At 39.0% G+C, this 19,463-nt stretch overlaps 1 protein-coding gene across 8 annotated transcripts in view; it reads left to right on the forward strand.

Moving 5' to 3' along the window:
• The window catches only part of phka1a (phosphorylase kinase, alpha 1a (muscle)), a 94,290-nt gene that overhangs the window by 463 nt on the left and 74,364 nt on the right, over nt 1-19,463 (forward strand). For 7 of the 8 annotated variants that reach the window (XM_078211659.1, XM_078211660.1, XM_078211661.1 and 4 more), the window contains exons 2-8: nt 5,996-6,154; nt 7,687-7,734; nt 8,539-8,707; nt 14,104-14,186; nt 15,976-16,056; nt 16,495-16,593; nt 18,406-18,552. In XM_078211659.1, the coding sequence (XP_078067785.1) occupies nt 5,996-6,154; nt 7,687-7,734; nt 8,539-8,707; nt 14,104-14,186; nt 15,976-16,056; nt 16,495-16,593; nt 18,406-18,552 (786 nt within the window). Of the gene's footprint in view, nt 1-96; nt 212-5,995; nt 6,155-7,686; nt 7,735-8,538; nt 8,708-14,103; nt 14,187-15,975; nt 16,057-16,494; nt 16,594-18,405; nt 18,553-19,463 lie in introns of those variants that run through there. The other variant, XM_078211663.1, reaches the window with a different exon arrangement.

Consider the following 19,463-nt stretch of genomic DNA (forward strand, 5'->3'; position numbering starts at 1 on the left):
ATCAATATTGACACATGAAAAGATCGCATTCTTCATGGAAACACTTGGTGCAACTCAGCTTTTGAGCACTTCCATGATATTGTCAGTCGCGATTGAGGTTAACGAGCTTTTAGTTTGCAATTGAAGACAGAGACTCTTTTAGAACATCTAGTATGACATTTCGAAACTCCAGTCACGCTGTCAGTCGCAACAGGTGGTTAACTCGCCAGTGGTATGAATCTTTGCTGCTTTTATCTGCCTTATTTTCTTTTCCCCATTGGGGTTTGGGAGGGAAAAGTACGGTGACTTGCAATGTAGGCAAACTCACAACATTGTTCCCACGTTTTGGATGTCACTGGAAATTTTGCATTCATTGCCTGTCCTCAGGGGCATTAAAGCCAACCATGTAAAGTGGGACTGGAGTCACACATGGGCCAGTCTGGTTCGTGATGACAGGTTGGGTTTTTATGACAATCCAGTACATTCATGATTTTTTAATCTGCTGCCAGCCACAAATCCTAACAGAATTACCATGAGTCCAATACTATGATCACTACCCTCTTGTACACATAGCTGGCTAGGGCAAATTAAAAAAATAATCTTCTTTTGTTAATGTCGATTGATGCAGGGAAAATTGGTGGGAGGAAACTACAGCTCTATACCCTTTATGTAGTACAGTGGGATGTTTAACTTGCATCTGAACCAGCGAAACAGGGCAATATTGGTTTCCATGTAATCTAAAGATGTGGAGATGCTGGCGTTGGATTGGGGTAGACACAGTAAGAAGTCTCACAACACCAGGTTAAAGTCCAACAGGTTTAGTTGGTAGCACGAGCTTTCGGAGCGCTGCCCCTTCACCAGGTGAGTGGCCCCTTCATCACCTGATGAAGGGACAGCACTCTGAAAGCTCGTGCTACCAAATAAGCCTGTTGGACTTTAATCTGGTGTTGTGAGACTTCTTACTGTGTAATTTAAAGGAAAGCACACATGATTATTACTTGTCTGTCGGACTCTACCATGGCATAGTGGTCTTGAAAGTTTCACAAAACTCTTTAAGAAAACACCTGCAAAGGAAAGTATTTGTGCATGCATCATTCCTTTTCAATTGTTTCCAATCATATGTAAACAAAATATTAAAATTACAAGTCTCTAGCAGTATAATAGCACCCTTACTCTGTTGTTTCAATCTCTCTTTTTCTTCATCTCCTTTAATGTTTTAATTTATTACCTCTATTGCTTTACTTGTGCTCTCCTTTTTCTAATCTACTAAAGAGGAAGTAAAATCAGACGCTACATAATGGCAATGAAAATGACTCCAAACAGTGTCCATAAATTACATAACTAACATTCCACCTATCTTTGTATTAATTTATATTAGCCATGGGAAGAATCTCGGCCACTCATTTTTAAACTGTTCCAGTGAATCTTCAATTGCCATACGAGCCTCTAACTTATTCCAAATATTGATAACTGCTCTGCATTATGAAAAAATCCCCAACATTGAACTTAGTTCTATGTTTCAAAATATTAGATGCATGACCCAATTTTTCTAAGCCTAGCTGATTGAACTAGCCTGTCCACATGAATGTAGCCCAAGTCTTCATAACTTAAATTTGTCCCATTAAATTTCCCCTTCAAGAATAAAAAGCTTTTAACCCTTCTTGCAGCTTACATGCAGCAAGACCCAGAACATATTCAGGCTTGGGCTGGTATGTGGCCAGTAACATATGCTTTGCAACTGCCGGGCAATGACCATATCCAACAAGAGAGAATTCTAACCACTTCCCCTAGACATTGAACTGATTATGATCAATGGGCTCCCCATTATCAATTGCCTGGGGGTTACCATTGATCAGAAACTGAACTGGACCAGTCATATAAATACTGTGGCTGCAAGAGGGTGGGAATTCTGTAGTGAGTTACCTGTTCACCATCTATAAGGCAAAAGTCAGGATTGCAATGGAATGCTCTCCACTTGTTCGAATGAGTGAATCTCCAACAACATGAGAGATTTCCACCAACTAGGGCAAAGCTTAATTGGCACTCCATTGACCATCTTAAACATTCACTCCCTCTGCCGTCATGCACAGTGGCAACAATGTGTATCATCTGCATGATGCACTGCAGCAACTCACCAGGGCTCCTTAGACTGCACCTTCAACCTACAATCTCTACAATACAATGTAATTGTTCCTGGTAGCAGTGGCGGAGAATCCCAGCCAGAAACGCTACATCTCAGTTAGCATCATTAGAAGCAGCTGTCTGCCTTAGCCTATCTGTGCTGCAAATACTATGTAACTCAATGTGATTCACTGCTATATATTATATATATAAATAAATGTGTGAATGATACCGGATTTAGCACATCTCCAGAATGTATAAATGCAATGTTGGGTTCAAATGATGTTAGTGAATTGAAGCTTTGTTACACATTTATTCTTCTTTGATGGTCCTGCTTTATGCACCATTTAATCTGTATGTAAATGCAAATCCACGTAAAGTTCATTTTTAATTTTAAGAAACCAAATATTGAATTAGAAGAAACAGATTTGTCAACGCTTAGAAGGGTTTTCCAGGTGTGATACCAGAGGGAAACACCAAATAAGAAACAGTTGGAATCATTGGACTATATGCTCCTTAAGGAAGAATGAATGAAAAGGCCTTCCACAGCCACTTTGATCATACAGCATTTACAAGAATGTTTCCATATTGGAGCTCAGACTGCCTCCTGGTTTGCAGTCTGTGAGTGGTTGATAGTTTTCGCTACTATTCCTATAATGTCCCTGACTTTATAGTATTGCAAAAGCTGAGCCATCCAGCATTTTGAGGATGCAATATCATAAAATATTCATTTTTAAATTTTAAAAGATGTATTCTAATGACTTAAATCAAAGTAGCATCACAACAATGTAAAATAACTTTAGAAAATCCAACTGACTTCTCTAATGACTGTGTTTAAAGTTTATTTAGTGCCATGAGTAGGCTTACATTAACATGGCAGTGAAGTTACTGTAAAAATCCCCTAGTTGCCACACTCCAGCACTCCTGAACAGGTACACTGAGGGAGAATTTAGCATGGCCAATGCATGTAACCAGCACGTCTTTCAGACTGTGGGAGAAAACCGGAGCACCCGGAGGAAACTCACGCAGACATGGGGAGAACGTGCAAACTCCACACCAACAATGAACCAAACTAGGAATTATACCCGGGTCCCTGGCACTGTGAGGCAGCAGTGCTAACCACTGTACCACCGTGCCACCGTAGAATAGTCTTCAGTAGTAGTACAAAGGCACCGGATTTAGTCCCTGATCTCTCCTGCAATCCTATGCTGATAGTGCTGTTATTTTTCACCACAGTTCATCTGAAGTTGGCCAAATGATTGAAAATAAAACTGTGGAACTTAAAGTACGAATTATGTCCTGCACATGTCCAGTTTTTATAATCTTCTGTGCTAGTTTGAACAACATTATACTATTATCTGATCCTCGTAACAGACTGATGGACACAGCTAGATTGAATTAATCACCGTTATGAATTTCTGTTAATTGTGCCCGTTTATATCAAGCTGTTTCTTTAAGGTGCTAGGATACTAATAGGTATGTGTGTAATTAAAAAAATTGAATTTTTAGAAATATGCTAAGAGTATGACTACTGGATGCCAATATATTTATTGAATGATTTTCCTTGTAACATTATATCAGTGCTTAAAGGAGCATTGTCTGATATTTGGGAGGAGCTTGTCCTTAATCACACACTGAACCCAGTAGAAGAAAAGTTAAGATTCTTCAATTGCCACTCTCTATGGAGCTCTGGTAGAATAAAAGGCAGGTGAGGAAGGGTAAATAGAAACCCATGTAGGAAGAAAAAATGTAAGTTAGTTCTCTTGATCTGATCCCTTCCTAGCATGGTTGGATGTTGCCACCGGAAAATCGAAACTTCAAAGAGATAACTGTCTCAATAATCCCTAATTTTACTCTCAAATATAGTTTTTGGTTCAATTATGATTTGTAAAGTTGTTTAAAATTCCTGATGCTGAATATTGCTATGCAGTACAATCGCTGTACTAATACTAGGTGGATGTTTCCATTTGTTGGAGAGACTAGAACCAGGGGACACAGTTTAAAAATAAGAAGTCTACTGTTTAGGATGGAGATGAGGAGACTTTTTTTCTCTCAAAGGTTTAGTAGTCTTGGTTCCTCAAAAAGCTGTGGAGGCTGGGTCATTTAATTTATTCAAGATTTTGATAGATAAGGGAGTTGAGGGTAATGCGGGGCATACAGCAAACCGACGTTGAGACCACAACCATATCAGTTATGATCTTACTGAATGACAAAGCAGTCTCTCAGTGCTAAATGGCATACTACCATTCCTAGGTCCTATGTTCCAGCCTCACAATAATGCATTTAAAGGGAGCTAGCTAAGTACATGTTACAGAAAGAAATAGAAAAAGATACTAATGGGTTTTGTTGAAGTTAGGTGGAGGAGCTTGTTTGGAGCATGAGAATTGGCATTGATTGGTTGGATTCCATAGTTTGTATCTCTGCTATAAATTCTATGTAATATAACTGGCAAATGATTTTGCATAGATTTTTAAAGTAATTTTCAGTTATTTAAAATTGAGTTACTTGCGAATGGAAGACTAGGCACTAATAGAAGACTCCTTATCTTTTGTGGTAAACCCATTTTCTGTATTAATATAACTTTACCAAGTTATGTACCACTCTTAAATATATCAAGGAATGTTTTTAAAGCAAAATTTTTTAAAAGTCTCAAAACTCTGCCTGATTGCATTGGTGATATACAGTTCAGCCTGGCGGAAACTTGAAGCAAAAACCTTTTGAAGCCAGCACAGTTTTAGGCCCAGTTCTTTCTTCATTGCCAAATGTACCCAAAGTGAAAATTCCGGGCCCACATATCAGTGTTAGCAGTTGGAGGAAGGATTATAGTTGGACTCAGGGTCACTGTACAACGGAGTGAAAAAAAAGTGAACCCGTGTTCCTGCTGCTAACCAACAGCTAGCAACATAGCTATAAACTGCATAGATGTATGATGGGTTATTGATGCAGTAACCCACCTTGCAAAAATCAGGTGGTCTTTCAACATTACTTGCAAGGTATAGTTAAGGTAGGCAGGCTTGGACTGTTTTCAAGCAGGCAATATTCAAGGATGTGGATATAAAATTCACAAGCTTAGAGTAAGATTGGCAATTAGGTTATGCGTTTTCAAAATCAAAATGCATATGTGGTTGGAATTATTGTCTGTATAGATGGAAAATAGTCAAATCTGGTTTATATACCTTTGAAAAGCTATTCAATGAATAGCTGTCAAGAAAGGGAATTGAGGGTTCTAAGAATATATTTGTTTAATTGTTAGGACTTTAGTGAAGTGTATAGAGAGTCTGATGGTGGTGTGACAAGGGGCCCACGTGTAGATTATGGAGGTAAAAGGCATTTATTTTGAAGCTGATGACTTTTCCTTATTGCCAGACTTTCCTGTATTCCTGTGTAGACATTTACACCTAAAAACTGTTCACTTTGGTGAGTTACCAGAGGAGAGTGAGAATGAGCCATGTAATGATTAGCTCTTTGATTTTTACCCCTACTTTCAGCAAACTTGACAGCAGAATGTGACTCAATTATAAGTAAACATTTTATTACGTTAAAGGTTCTATATATTTATAAGTTGTTTGCAATTGAGATTTGCTGATGCTTTCTGTTTTGCAACCTTGTGCCCTTCTATAAATGATCTGGTTATTTATGTTTCGGTACATTATATGCTTATGGAATTAGCATCAAGGCAACAGTTTTTGACGGTGGCAGAATATAATAGTACTGTTCAATTAGTATTAATGGCAGCATGTAAACATCTGCAATATTTAACTGTTTAGGTGGAGAGTGACACTATGCTGCAGTGAGTTACACTAAAAAATACCTGTATGTCATTGAAGTGCTATTAAACCGACAAATTATTTAATGCTGCTTAAAGTCTATATATAACCAGTCCCTTTTTTTGTAGAATACTGTAACGGGATTACTGCCTGCTAGCTCTGAACAGCAGGATGCTTGGGTTCGTGATAATGTGTATAGTGTCCTGGCAGTATGGGGCCTGGGAATGGCCTATCGCAAAAATGCTGATCGAGATGAGGATAAAGCAAAAGCTTATGAGCTTGAGCAGGTGAGTGACTGCACATAATTGATATTTCTTGTTACAAAGTGGGTGGGTGGGAGGAGCAATGCTCTTACTAACACCTATAAAGTTCTAGTTCTTTTTAGTTTTTGGTAATTACGAGCAGTCATCAAAAGAACATAAATGAGGATTGATAAATGAGTAAATTGATCTCCCATGTACCAGGTTCACTTGGATTTTCATCTACCTCCTTTCTTGGTATTAAATCTTTTTAACCTGTTAAATTAGAATCTATCCACTTTATTTTATTTCTCAGCCAAAGCCTTGTTTACTGAAGTGGGTTGGTGTCTCTTTCAGAAGTTAACCATTCTTGAGTGTGAGCTAGTTACGCCAAGCTATGTTCAGATGGAAGTTTCCTTGTCTCAATCTGGTTAGTCTTGTTTACTCCAGTTTACGTTTGTTAAAATCCTGGCCTTCATGTCTTTCAGCCTTTGTGCTTCTATTGGGTGAGTTGTTTTAACCAATGATCTGCCAGGTTGCCCTATGGATATTATAGAGAACAGGAGCTTTCTGCTGGTGCTGGGGTTTTGAGGAAGAGGCATCGTCATATAGGGAGAATCACAGTAGAGAAAAGGTGACTGAAATATAGCTGTTCAATGGCTTGAGGAATGTCATAGATGGTAGCATAAAACTGCATGTCAGACTGACATAGCCTGCTAAGTAAGGACATCAAGAACATCATGTTGTGCCTTGGGTGAGCCATGAATACATTTTATGGAATTGAATCCAACAGATCAGCAAGATCCTGAGTTTGTCATGGTCTGTGCTGAGTTAGTTGATTTCAGCTATGGTGGTGATGAGGACGTTACATTTGTGCTTGGCTTCTCTGAGATAACGACATGGAAAAATATCCAGGGTTCCTCAGGATTGACTATCCAGTGATGTCTGCTGGAAAGTGCATTTGTGTGAACACAAAGTGAGGGCCAGGTCTGATTCAACTGCGATGCAGTGTGCCCAAATAGACTATTGCCAGTCTAGGTCCATGTGAAGAACAGCTACTTGTACTGAATTTCTGAAAACTGTTAATGTACTCTGAACAGTACCCAGGAAATGGAAGAAGCAGATATATGTGCAACAATGTGTGACACCCCCCCCACCCCAATTTATTTTTACCAGTTGCGGTAGCTTACATAAAATAATTTAATGAATAGTAATTGAGAAGGAACACACTGTATGTAAAATAGGGAAAATACATTTTAAAATGGAGCAAAGTAAGTTTTTTGTGTGCTAGAATTTTTTGTGATTATTAAATTCTTTTTAAAGTAATTCTGTGTGGTTAGGAATCTTGATTTCAGTTTATTTGCTTAGTATGCTTTCAGTGCTAAAGTTTCTCTATAATGGATCTGCCAAAGTAGTTGTAACTTAATCTCTGAACAGTGTCATCTCAGAACAGTTTGAAAATGTCATGTGAAAGCTGAGGTGGTTGCGGCAATGCCAGGAAAGGGCTGCAGGAGGGTCATGGCCTGATAGGAATTGCTGACTTCATGTAAACATGTACTGGTTTTTATTTCATCTTCCAGAGCGTGGTGAAACTGATGCGAGGGTTGCTGCACTGTATGATGAGACAGGTACGAAACCATTCCAGATGTCACATCAGATCCTTTGCTCATAAAGTAATTAGTCACGTTTATCACTTCAGTTTACTCTGAGTCCTGACATTGGTCCTTGGAGCATAAGTGGACTGTGTTGCTAACTATTAAACAAATCACCATGTTATGAAATCTGCTGAGTTTTTGTGTTTTGTTTGAAATGCATAATGTAAAATGATTTAACTGGTCGAAATTTAACACTGAATCTTGATTTGGGATTTATGAGCCTTTATGTTGAATTTGAAAGAAAACTTATGGAGTAGTAAGACTTAAGAAATATTAGAGTTATATCATGATCTGGAAAAGTGATTAGCTAGGCTGATTAGTAGGACATCAGTTTTCTTTCATCTTCTCCTGAAGACGTGCTCTGATATGGTTCTGTAAGCACTGAAGTATTTCATTCGTTCACTCAAGTAGTTACTCTTCATGTCTGAGGCTACTTAGAGGGTAAGCAGACCTTTAGACAATGGGGAAATTTGCACTTGAATCCTGTTTGGTTCTTAAATGCATTCGCGCACACATTTGTTTCAGAGTCATTGGCTAGTGATTAGGAGCAGGAAACTTTCTCAGTATTTTCCCCCTTCCTAGACTTGAGGACTAGCAGTCTGCTCCAGAACTTCAAGTGCAAAACATGGGTAGTTGACTCATCTCGGTAGCTGTATCTCCCAGCTATGCAAATGGGAAACATTGCCTTATAAAGTTTACGGGGGTCAGTGCAGTACATTAAGATTGATCAATCTACAGTCTCTTACAGGTGACAATTCTATTATTTTATATAAATAGATAAATAAAGTTGAACATTTCAAGCACAGCCAGAGTACAAATGATGCCCTTCATGCAAAATACAACACTGGAACATGTGCTACAGTGGTTCAAGATAATGAGTGGGGTCACCTGCAGATTGACGCTACCTCCATTTTCCTGCTTTTTCTTGCACAAATGACTGCTTCAGGTAAGGAGAACTAATCAAAATTGTCCCAAACACTAGACTGCTAGACAATTTCCGAATTATTGGTGGTGATCCTGGTTTACTACTTAAAAATTTCTGACAGTTGTAGTTCCCAATAATTTGTATAATTAACGGTTTGGCGTTATAGTAGCTTACAAGTGTGAACTTGCATCCTTTATATGGTTGGTTTTGATTAGTAATAAAAACAGAAAATGCTGTAGTAATAAAAATAGTTTTTCCAGCATTTTCTATCAGGTCTGGCAGCATCTGTAGAGAGGAACAGAGTTAACGTTTTGAATACTTATGACTTCTTCAAAACTGAAAAGAGGTGGAATCTAAATGTAGATTGGGTGACCACCTTCGCTCAGTTTGCTAGCATGATCCTGACCTTCCTATTGCTTGCTATTTCAGCTCACCATTTTGCTCTCATGCTCTGTCCTTGGCCTGCTGCAATGTTCCAGTGAAGCTCAATGCAAACTGGAGGTCATATTCCAATTAGGCACTTTACAGACTTCTGGACTTAACACTGAGTTCAACAACTTCAGACCATGAACTCTCTCCTCCATTTTGATCTTTTTTTACAATTTTCTTTCCCCCAACCTCCTCCCCCCACAGGGCAATGTTGTTACTTATTCTTATGTTTTGCTTCCACTGAACAATGACTCTTGTTCTTCTTTTAACACATTGTGCTACCTTCCATTTATGCCACTATTAGCATTCTTTAGTCTTTAACACTATCATTAACACTTCCCTTGTCTTGTGTCCATGATATCTTTGTCAAAACTCTCTTGAGCTCTCATTTAACCCATGACCTATTTTGCTTCCCTGCTCCTCGCCCCTCTTCAACAATATAAAATCCATCAAATTTTTACCTCTCTTCAGCTCTGAAGAAAGGTCATATTGACTTGAAACGTTAACTGTGTTTCTCTCTCCACAGATGCTGCCAGACCTGTTGAGTTTTTTCAGAATCTTCTGTTTTTATTTCAGATTTCCAGCATCCGCAGCATTTTGATTTTGTTTATAGTTTTGATTAATGTTGAGTTCAATTCTAATTAATTCTAATTCTTCACATTGCATCATGCTTATTTCAGTTCACATTTGTGAGCATTTGGCAATGGTGCAGTATCATAACGCCCTTTCTCGCTGCTGTACCTGTGTCATTTAATTAAAGAGATGATATTGCCAAATAGGCCTAATGAATGGTCACTAATATGATTGTAGTCTGTGAATATTTTCAATCAAACTGGTCTAGAAATTGGTCCAAGCAGTGTTCCAGTTTTCAGGCATTATTCTGACTACTTTCCTTACTGAAGGAAGGATGTATTTGCCATAGAGAAAGTGCAGTAAAGATTCACCAAGCTGATTCCTGGGATAGTGGGATTGCCCAATGAGGAGTGATTGAAGGGACTGGCCCGTAGTTTTTTTTAGAGTTTAGAAGAATGAGAAGCATTTCATTGAAATTCAACAATATTATAGGAAGTCAACAGGGTAGATGCAGAAAGGATGTTTCTCTTGGTTGGTAGGGGGAATGTCTAGAACCAGGGGACACAGTCTCAGAATAAGAGGAAAGCCATTTCGGTCTGAGATGAGGAGGAATTTCTTCGTTCAGAGGGTGATGAATCTTTGGAATTCTCTATCCCAGATTGCTGTGGAAGCTCAATTATTGAGCACATTCAAAACAGAAATTGATAGATTTCAGGAGACTAATGACATGAAGGGAACTGGAAATAATGGTGTTGAGTTAGATGATCAGCCATAATCTTAATTAAATGGTGGAGGAGACTACAGAGGTTGGATGGCCTTTTCCTGTGTTTTCAGGACAAGAAGTGTGAGTTTGTTTCTAGACAGGTGTGCTGCCTGTCATGCTAAGTAAGAACAAATAAGAAGCCTCCTCTACTCACACTTGTCCCTTACTGAAAGGCTCCAATGCCTCAAATAGGTTGTAAGAGGAATTTTCTTACGTGTCCCCTGGGGTGCCCTGTATTTGTTGACTTCACTCAGCCAATACATAGACTGCAAAAGACAGTATATAGTAAAAGACTGAAAAGGAATTTATTTGCTAATGCATGCATCAGGAGGGAGACACAGTCAGTGAGGATTGACTGTCCTCTCTGAGCTAATATTGCCCGGTAAAATTATTATATTCTGAACATTTCAATATCCCACCGAGTTACATCAATCAGACTGGAGAGTTCAATCAAAATATTACACGTTATTACCTTAGCCAATGACATTCTGCCTGTCAACAGGAATAGGAGATTATTAGCTCCTGCCCATGCAAGTCCCTCCCCCTTTACCTAGGAACCTAACCCACATCATTACTAGTGTCCAAGACCATAGCTAACATCTGTGATTTTTAATTGGTGAAGGGAGTCACTCTTTTGCTGGAACCGGGGCCTCGTTTATCAGCATGAGAGGCTGCTCCAGCCTCGCTACCCATGAACGAATTTACTCCCTTAAATAGCAGGCCTATTAAACTTGCCTTTCGCATATCCGAAAACATAAGAGAAGTTGTCTTTCTGTGCTCCATTGTATTAAAAGAAGTTGGTCTGTCTATCGCTGTGTTTCCCATTATGGTGCATTCAGATCGAAGTTGGCCAAGGCACACAATACATATATGTTTAAGCTTATAATACTTTGGTTAATTTGTGGTTATACCGTTTATAATACCTTTTAAGTTTATAATACCTTTGCATATTTTGTTCCAGGCACATTGTGAATTCTCACAAGGCATTTTATAATTACTTTAACCTAGTTATGGGCCTCATACTAAAAATTCTATACAACCCCCTCATCATGGGTATTAGAGCCTTTCCTTCAATGTATATGCAAAGGGTGTAATGCTTGACTACCCCACTCCCCTCCCCCACACTGATCAACGCCGCCAGTAAGATTTTTTTGTCCTAAGCTGTATCCAAAAAGGCAAGTAATGTAGCAGAATGTGGAGTCAGGAGAAGCAAAGGTGCTCCTTCATGTCCCTACATTAAAGGAACAAATCACCTACCACACCTGACCTCCTTCCTTTTGTGAACCCTGCACCTGCTTTTCCAGTCCTGTGTTTCTTGCACTCCCAATCCCCTGGACCCACTTAGCTTAAACCTATGCAAGCAGTAGTTAGATTTTCAACCACTCTTTGCTGACAGGTTATAAGACCACATTGGTGCATTCATCCTTTTTGCCCAAGTGTGCTCCTGAATTTCTGAGCCACTATGTTGGGTAAATCCAGTTTGATTCTCTGCTTTTGCTTTACAATGTTGCTTCTTTACGCTGCATTGCATCTTGATCAATTGGGCCAGTGGGCTGATGAATGGCAGATGGAATTTAATTTAGATAAATGTGAGGTGATGCATTTTGGTATATTGAACCAGGGCAGGACTTACTCAGTTAATGGTAGGGTGTTGGGGAAAGTCACAAAACAAAGAGATCTAGGAGTACATGTTCATAGCTCCTGAAAGTGGAGCCACAGGTGGACAGAGTAGTGAAGAAGGCATTCAGCATGCTTGGTTTCATTGGTCAGAACAGTGAATACAGGAGTTGGGACGTCTTGTTGGAGTTGTACAAGACATTGGTAAGGCTTGGAATACTGTGTACAGTTCTGGTCACCCTATTAGCGAAAGGATATTATTAAACTAGAAAGAGTGCAGAAAAGATTCACGAGGATGCCACCGGGACTTGATGGTTTGAGTTATAAGGAGAGGTTGAATAGACTGGGACTTTTTTCTCTGGAGCGTAGAAGGCTGAGGGGTGATCTTATAGTGGTCTATAAAATAATGAGGGGCATAGACAAGGTAGATAGTCAATATCTTTTCCCAAAGGTAGGGGAACCTAAAACTGGAAGGCATAGGTTTAAAGTGAGAGGGGAGAGATATAAAAGGGTCCAGAGGAGCAATTATTTCACACAGGATGGTGAGTGTCTGGAACAAGCTGCCAGAGGTAGTAACAGAGGCGGGTACAATTTTGTCTTTTAAAAAGCATTAAGATGGGTGTAGAGGGACATGGGCCAAATGCGGGCAATTGGGACTAGCTTTGGGGTTTTTAAAAAAAAGGGCAGCATGGACAAGTTGGGCCGAAGGGCCTGTTTCCATGCTGTAAACCTCTATGACTCTATGCTTCCTTTTGTTCTGGCCTGATGCAGACATGGTGGTTGGTCAACAGTTGTGATTTTTTCCACAGTTTGAATCTCCAATGTACAGGAAAGTTAGGAAGACCATGAATCTCTCTACAGAACGTTCTGGAAAACTGGAGCATGAATCACTGTTGGTTCTAATTATTTGGTCTATTGAAAGAGTCATTGCATGGGTATCTTTGGCAGAAACTTGGGAATTGTTGTAATTCTTACAATGAGATTTATTCCTGTGGACAAAAGAGTGGCAGAACTACTGTTTGAGTTTCATTCTGTCCATCCCCTCAGATGAGGTTGATCGATTGCGATTTCCAAGTCCTCTAGTCTAGGAATTACAACACAGAAAGGGGAACTTCCCAATGGTGTTACTATTGTTTTAAGTTTTGTTTTAAACCTTAATTTAAGAAAAAGCAACCTTTTCTAATGGAAAATATTGTAATTGAATGCACATTGAAAACTTCTACGCTGCAATTCAGATCTACTTGAAGTTACGGCTGACAGATTACAAACTTTTGCTCCATAAAGTTATCAAGAAATTTGCATTTTTTGTGTGATTTCTTCACTTTTGTTATTCTGTGAATGGGGTTGATGTGAATCTGCTCTGTTGAGTTATTAAGACTGCACAAATCATCATGCTATTTTCCAGTTAAGCAGATATGAAAGTTTTCCTTTGTTTTGTAGAGCTATTTTCTTTTGAGACATTTCCCTCCTGTGGTTGAGAAAGCATGGCATTCATACCCAGACTTCTGCTCGTGCTGTTACATTCAAGCCTTAAAACAGCAGCCTGGTGATGACCTGCCTGTTTTAATTCCTTCCTGCACCTGAGATTGGGAATTCAATGGCATAGGGAATGGAACTTAAGTATTTCTACCTTAGTACACTGTCACAGCCCGAGCATTACAGAGCCAGCAGAAGCTCTGTTTACTTCATTCCAACTATCTGTGGCTTTGTTTAAATGTGTGGTTTTTAAATGTTTTTGACTGATTCAAACCCTTTGATATCTTTAAATGTTTTCCATAGATGTGAAAATCTATTGACATCACTGATATCTAATTATAAAATTAAGCATCCAGATAAATTTCTTAGATGTCGCTGATTTATGTTTTTCATGGAAAATTGAAGGAATTAAGGAATTCAATCTCAAATACTGGTAAAAATTCTGTGTTTCATATGTAATCAAAGTTGAATCGGAGTTATTTATTATTGTAAACTGTTGTGCCTGATTGTATTCAATTGAATACATTAATAATAATAGGTGTTTGTTTTCTCCCCCTAGGACTTCATATAATTTTTACTCTGGATGAAGTGAATTTTATACAAAATCTTGTGTTTTATATTGAAGTGGCCTACAAAGTTGCAGTGAGTATAAAGTTAAAGTAAAAAGTTTATTTATTAGTCACAAGTAGGCTAACATTAAAACTGTAATGAAGTTACTGTGAAAATCCCCGAGTTGCCACAGTCCGGCGCCTGTTCGGGTACACTGAGGGAGAATTTAGCATGGTCAATGCACCTAACCAATCTGTCTTTCGGACTGTGGAGGAAACCGGAGCATCTGGAGGAAACCCACGCAGACACGGGGAGAACGTGCAGACTCCCCACAGAGAATGACCCAAGCCAGGAATCGAACCCAGGTCCCTGTTGCTGTGGGGCAACAGTGCTAACCACTGTGCTATCGTGCCACCCCAGAGTATCCAGATTTCCTGAGTCTTCTGATTTTAATTTACAATGTCATTGGAAAAGATCATTGTCATTCTCCTAATCTAAATCTTATGGTAGAGATTTAGATAAAACATTCTGAATAGCTAATCTCTGCCACTTTGATATGCTTGCCTTTATATAGTTTTGTTACAAGGTTCGTAGATTCACTGCAGTTGTGTACTGAATCATAATGTGACAATGAAAGGTCCACCTCCACGATACCACACGTGTATGCTGTTTGTTTCAGAAATCAAGTGGAGACAGGGTGTTTCCATAGCTTTGGAAATAGTGAAGAAGAAAATTCAACATTGTTGCAGTGTTTTTTTTCCAAGCATAAAAATGAGCCTCTGCTAACTTTGTGGGGCTTTTTCTGTTGATCATTGAGCCTCTATCTCAGTTGTTTGCTGAAAATGTGCCATCTGTGAAACACCCAAAGATGAGCCATAGTGAATTTAGCTTCCAATAATTTATTGTGGCTCTGGTGGTAACGTCAGCAAATGTACAGAAAAGAATTTAATATTTCCACTTTTTTCCCTTACAAAATATGGGTGGGAGTGGTCATTTAAAAAAAATGTCAAAATAATCAACCTGGAGAATTCCTTTAATATAATCATTTAAGCAAACTGTAGCGTTACTGTTCCATTATTATGTCAGTTGGTAAGTGCATTGCTTTGGACTTGAGCCATGCACCTCGAGCCAGAGAGGACTAACCATCCTGTTTGTTAGTATAAAGATGGTTATGGCTACGGAAGAAATGCAAATCTAGGTTTGATTTTTGGTCTGTAAGAGCTAGCTGATCTCAGCCAGGGTGGGCATGAGCACAAAATGGTTTAAATTATTTTTTATTTTCACAACAGCCGTTGCATGATATGAATACTTGTAGTTTTGTTTTTCTTGATATTTGTTTTTCTTTCTTTATGTTGTAGTGTCTTCTCTGCCTTTCACATCCCAGAGATAGAGATAATGAACATACATTCTCTTTTCCTTGCCACATTTGTCTGGAGAGAGCCTTTGGCCTAGTGGGAGCATTGCTGCCTTTGAGTCAGATGGTTCAAGGTTGGACGCCTGCTCCATACAAACAATTCTGGGTAGACAGTCAGCAGGATATTCGCATCCGGTGGTTGTTGATGGAGCCCTCTTGCCAGATAGGACTAGCCACCCTATTTGTTAGTATAAAGATGGTTATGGCTACGGAAGAAATTTTAATGTAATGAACAGGCTGTTAATCAGCTTGCAATTCCTTCTGCTAATTTCCAATATTATCAAAGAAAGGAACACGATGATACAAAAACAATGACTATTTTTGTATCTCTTCCTAATTGTCTCTATCTGCCTCTGGTATGCATGCATGGCCTCTCCTCCTCCTCTTAGACATACTTTTTCTAGTGTTTCTCCCATATGGTGATTATTAAACTTTATGCTGACATTTATTGCTTTCTTTTTGTGCTAGGATTATGGCATGTGGGAACGTGGTGACAAGACAAACACGGGAATTCCAGAGCTCAATGCCAGTTCTGTAGGTATGGCTAAGGTAAATGATAACTTATATTTTAAGACTCCTATTGTGGGGGTGGAGGGGAAAAGCAATGGAACTGGACTATACAGTGTGTTGGCGTGCTTATTTTTGACGTTTTGAACCTGGACTTGAATCTGACCCAAGCTTGTGCTATGAAAGTCACCTTTCTATGTCAGCTGCACAAATCCTATTATGACACCCCAGTCCAATTCCCTGTGCGTAGAGATTCTCACAGCAATGTGTTTACAATATTCTTGTTCAAAAAAGCCAGTTAACGGGGGGAAAAAACATGTTAATGCTATTCTTGAGTTTGGGACAAGTCAAAGTTGCTTTAATCTGCCAAAAACATGGAAGGGGGATAAAATTAAATAAACACAATATCCTCCTAGAATATCTTCTCAAAATTGCATTTTAAGCAAGGTCAGAAACTCAAACCATTTTTTCTTACCGCAGGCAGCTCTTGAAGCACTTGATGAATTGGACCTCTTTGGTTCTAAGGGAGGCCCCAAATCAGTTATTCATGTCCTGGCTGATGAAGTACAGCTCTGTCAAGTAAGATCTAAACAAAGATGTTGCAATTAAATGTGTGTTGTGGTGACACTGCATTCTAGTTTTTAAAAAAATGTTCTCAGTCAAATTTTAATTATTTCAAGATTTGCAGATTTATCCATGTAATTCAAAATGTTGCCCTGGCATTTTTGAAATGCACAAGGCATTTATGTTAACTTAAATTTTATAGCCAGAATATTTACCCTTAAAAATTGTTTTTTTTCCTGTTACAATGTACTTTGTGGTATAAAAGTCTGTTACACATAAGTAGCATATTGTTTGACTTAGCTGTCCTACAGGAAATACTGTATAACATTAAAATATTGGGAAACAAATAATTTATGCACAAATTTACTCTGCATGCATAAGTATAACTCAAGAGTTTTATATATTAAATTCAGCATGTGAACTGTGCATTTCACAGACTAGTAAGAACTTGTTTCTATGAATAAATCCATTACAGTCCCTGTAGTGCTAATTGTGCCACTAGGTGATACCATTAGGGGTTTTCAGTTTTCTTGTCAGATTTACACTTGCTGTTACACACAGTAGGAACAATGTATGCGTTTAAAAAAACGATTTAAAAAAAAACTCAGCAGTTTCTGGTATAGGACTTGTAATTTTGTTTTGTTACTTTTCCACTCACCTGATGAAGGAGCAGCGCTCCGAAAGCTCATGATACCAAATAAACCTGTTGGACTTTAACCTGGTGCTGTGAGACTTCTTACTGTTCCAACTTTTAGACTTCCATTTTGGTAATTTACCCACAATTCTCCCTGTGGCCATCCATACAGCAGTTAACTGGGCTGCCATTCTCCTTCTCTCCATGATTTCTATAGCCTCCAATCTGAGATTGGAACTCATCTCAGAGTCAACTAGAATGAAAAGGTTGTGAAGGGTTTGGTTCGGCCTCATTCAATGAACGGGAAGAGGGACGTAATCAGTGGCTAAGGAACTGAGATTCTGCAGGGGACCCAAGACAGTGACTTCAGTCTTCCTAATATTTAGTTGGATGAAATTCCAATTGATCAAGATTGTCAGACAAACAGCGCAACAAATCAGAGATGGTTATGAGAAGGGTGGGTAGAGCAGGGTGTCGTCAGTGTATGTGTGGAATGTTACGTCACATTTTCAGATAATGTTACTTAGAGGCATCATGTAGACACAAGTGGAGGATGCCAAGGAATCTTTGGGGGAGACATTAAAAGTAATTGTGAAGGATTGGGAAGAGAAGCCATTGCAGGTCATTCCCTGCTTACAATTAGATAGATCAGAATGGAATTGGGTGCAGGCAGTTCTACCCAGCTGAATGACCGAAAAGAGGCACTGGGCCGAGAATGGTGTGATCAAACATGTCGAAGGATGAGAAGAGATAGTTTGCCAGGCTCACATCTTATAGGATATGATGTATGGTTTTGATCATAGAATCATAAAATGGTTACAGGATGGAAGGAAGGAAGCCAGATGGCCTATCATGTATGTGCCAACTCTGTGCAGGAGCAAAGTACCTACTCCAACTCCCCTGACTATTCACAAAAGCAAAATACTGCAGATGCTATACATTTGATATAAAAACAAAGTGTTGGATTTTAATTTTTTTCCTTGACTCAGTAACATGCTACATTACTTTAGTATGTTTTTCATATTCATAACAATGAGTGAATGACTATTTGTTTTAGAATGCAGTAAAACCCAGATAGCAATCTCAAATTATGTTCCTGGTTGCAGTTTATAAGCAATGACATAGTTGTTATGTTATTAATTGTTTTGTTTCACTATTTTTGCTGATGAAATTATGTGTGCATTTTATTTCAGTTTATTCTACATTCAATGTTACCTAGGGCATCAACTTCCAAAGAGATTGATGCTGGTCTCCTCTCGGTCATCTCCTACCCAGCTTTTGCAGTTGAGAATAGTGAACTTGTAGAGTTAACTAAACAAGAGATCATTACAAAGCTTCAGGTAAGTTTTTTTTTCTCAGTTTGCTCCCCTCTTGATTTAAGACTGATTGCAGTAAGATCCAATTCTATACATATTAGCAGCTTTCTGATACCATTCTAGGGTATCAGAAGTAATACCACTAGATAATACCACTGGGTACCCGGATTTAGAACCTGCCCTGGCAGCTGGTGGAATTTGAAATCAATAAAAAAATATCTGGAATTAAGAATCTACTGATGACCATGAACCCATTGTCAGAAAAACCAATCTGGTTCACTAATGTCCTTCAGGGAAGGAAATCTGCCATCCTTACCTGGTCTGGCCAAATGTGACTCCAGCGCCAGAGCAATGTGCTTAACTCTCAACTGCCCTCTGAAATGGTCTAGCAAGCCATTCAGTTGAAGAGCAACTGGAGATGGGCAATAAATGCTGTCCAGTCAGCGACAGTAAGAAGTTTTCGTCTGATGAATTCCAGCCTGCGACGCTCATGTCCCACGAATAAATTTTTAAAAATTGGCCATTCTTGCATCATCACCTTGGTAGTCAGCGTCAATATACTGTTTGACAATGAGGCAAATTTCAGCTCACTACAATATTGTTACTCATGATGATATAAGTGGTTAGCACTCAGGACTGCAGCTAATAGTTTTTTTTTTCTCCTTCTGACCTGGGAGATACTTGGGCAAGTTGTAGTAGCACGATCACTACGCTGTCTCAGATGACTAACTTATTGTACGGTCTCAGCATCCTGTATCGTGTTAATCAGTATCTTGTAAAACCACTGAACCAGTAGTGAATTTGAGTGAATGGAAGTGCAACTTGAAAGAGGTTCTTCAGCATAAGGATTTGTCCACAATCTTGCAAAGTACCGATCACGAGGGGTCACGGGCTCAAGCTGAGAGGGGCGAAGTATTACTCCGATATCAGAGGGA

Source organism: Mustelus asterias, chromosome 4, assembly GCF_964213995.1.
Source record: "Mustelus asterias chromosome 4, sMusAst1.hap1.1, whole genome shotgun sequence".
NCBI lineage: Eukaryota > Metazoa > Chordata > Chondrichthyes > Carcharhiniformes > Triakidae > Mustelus > Mustelus asterias.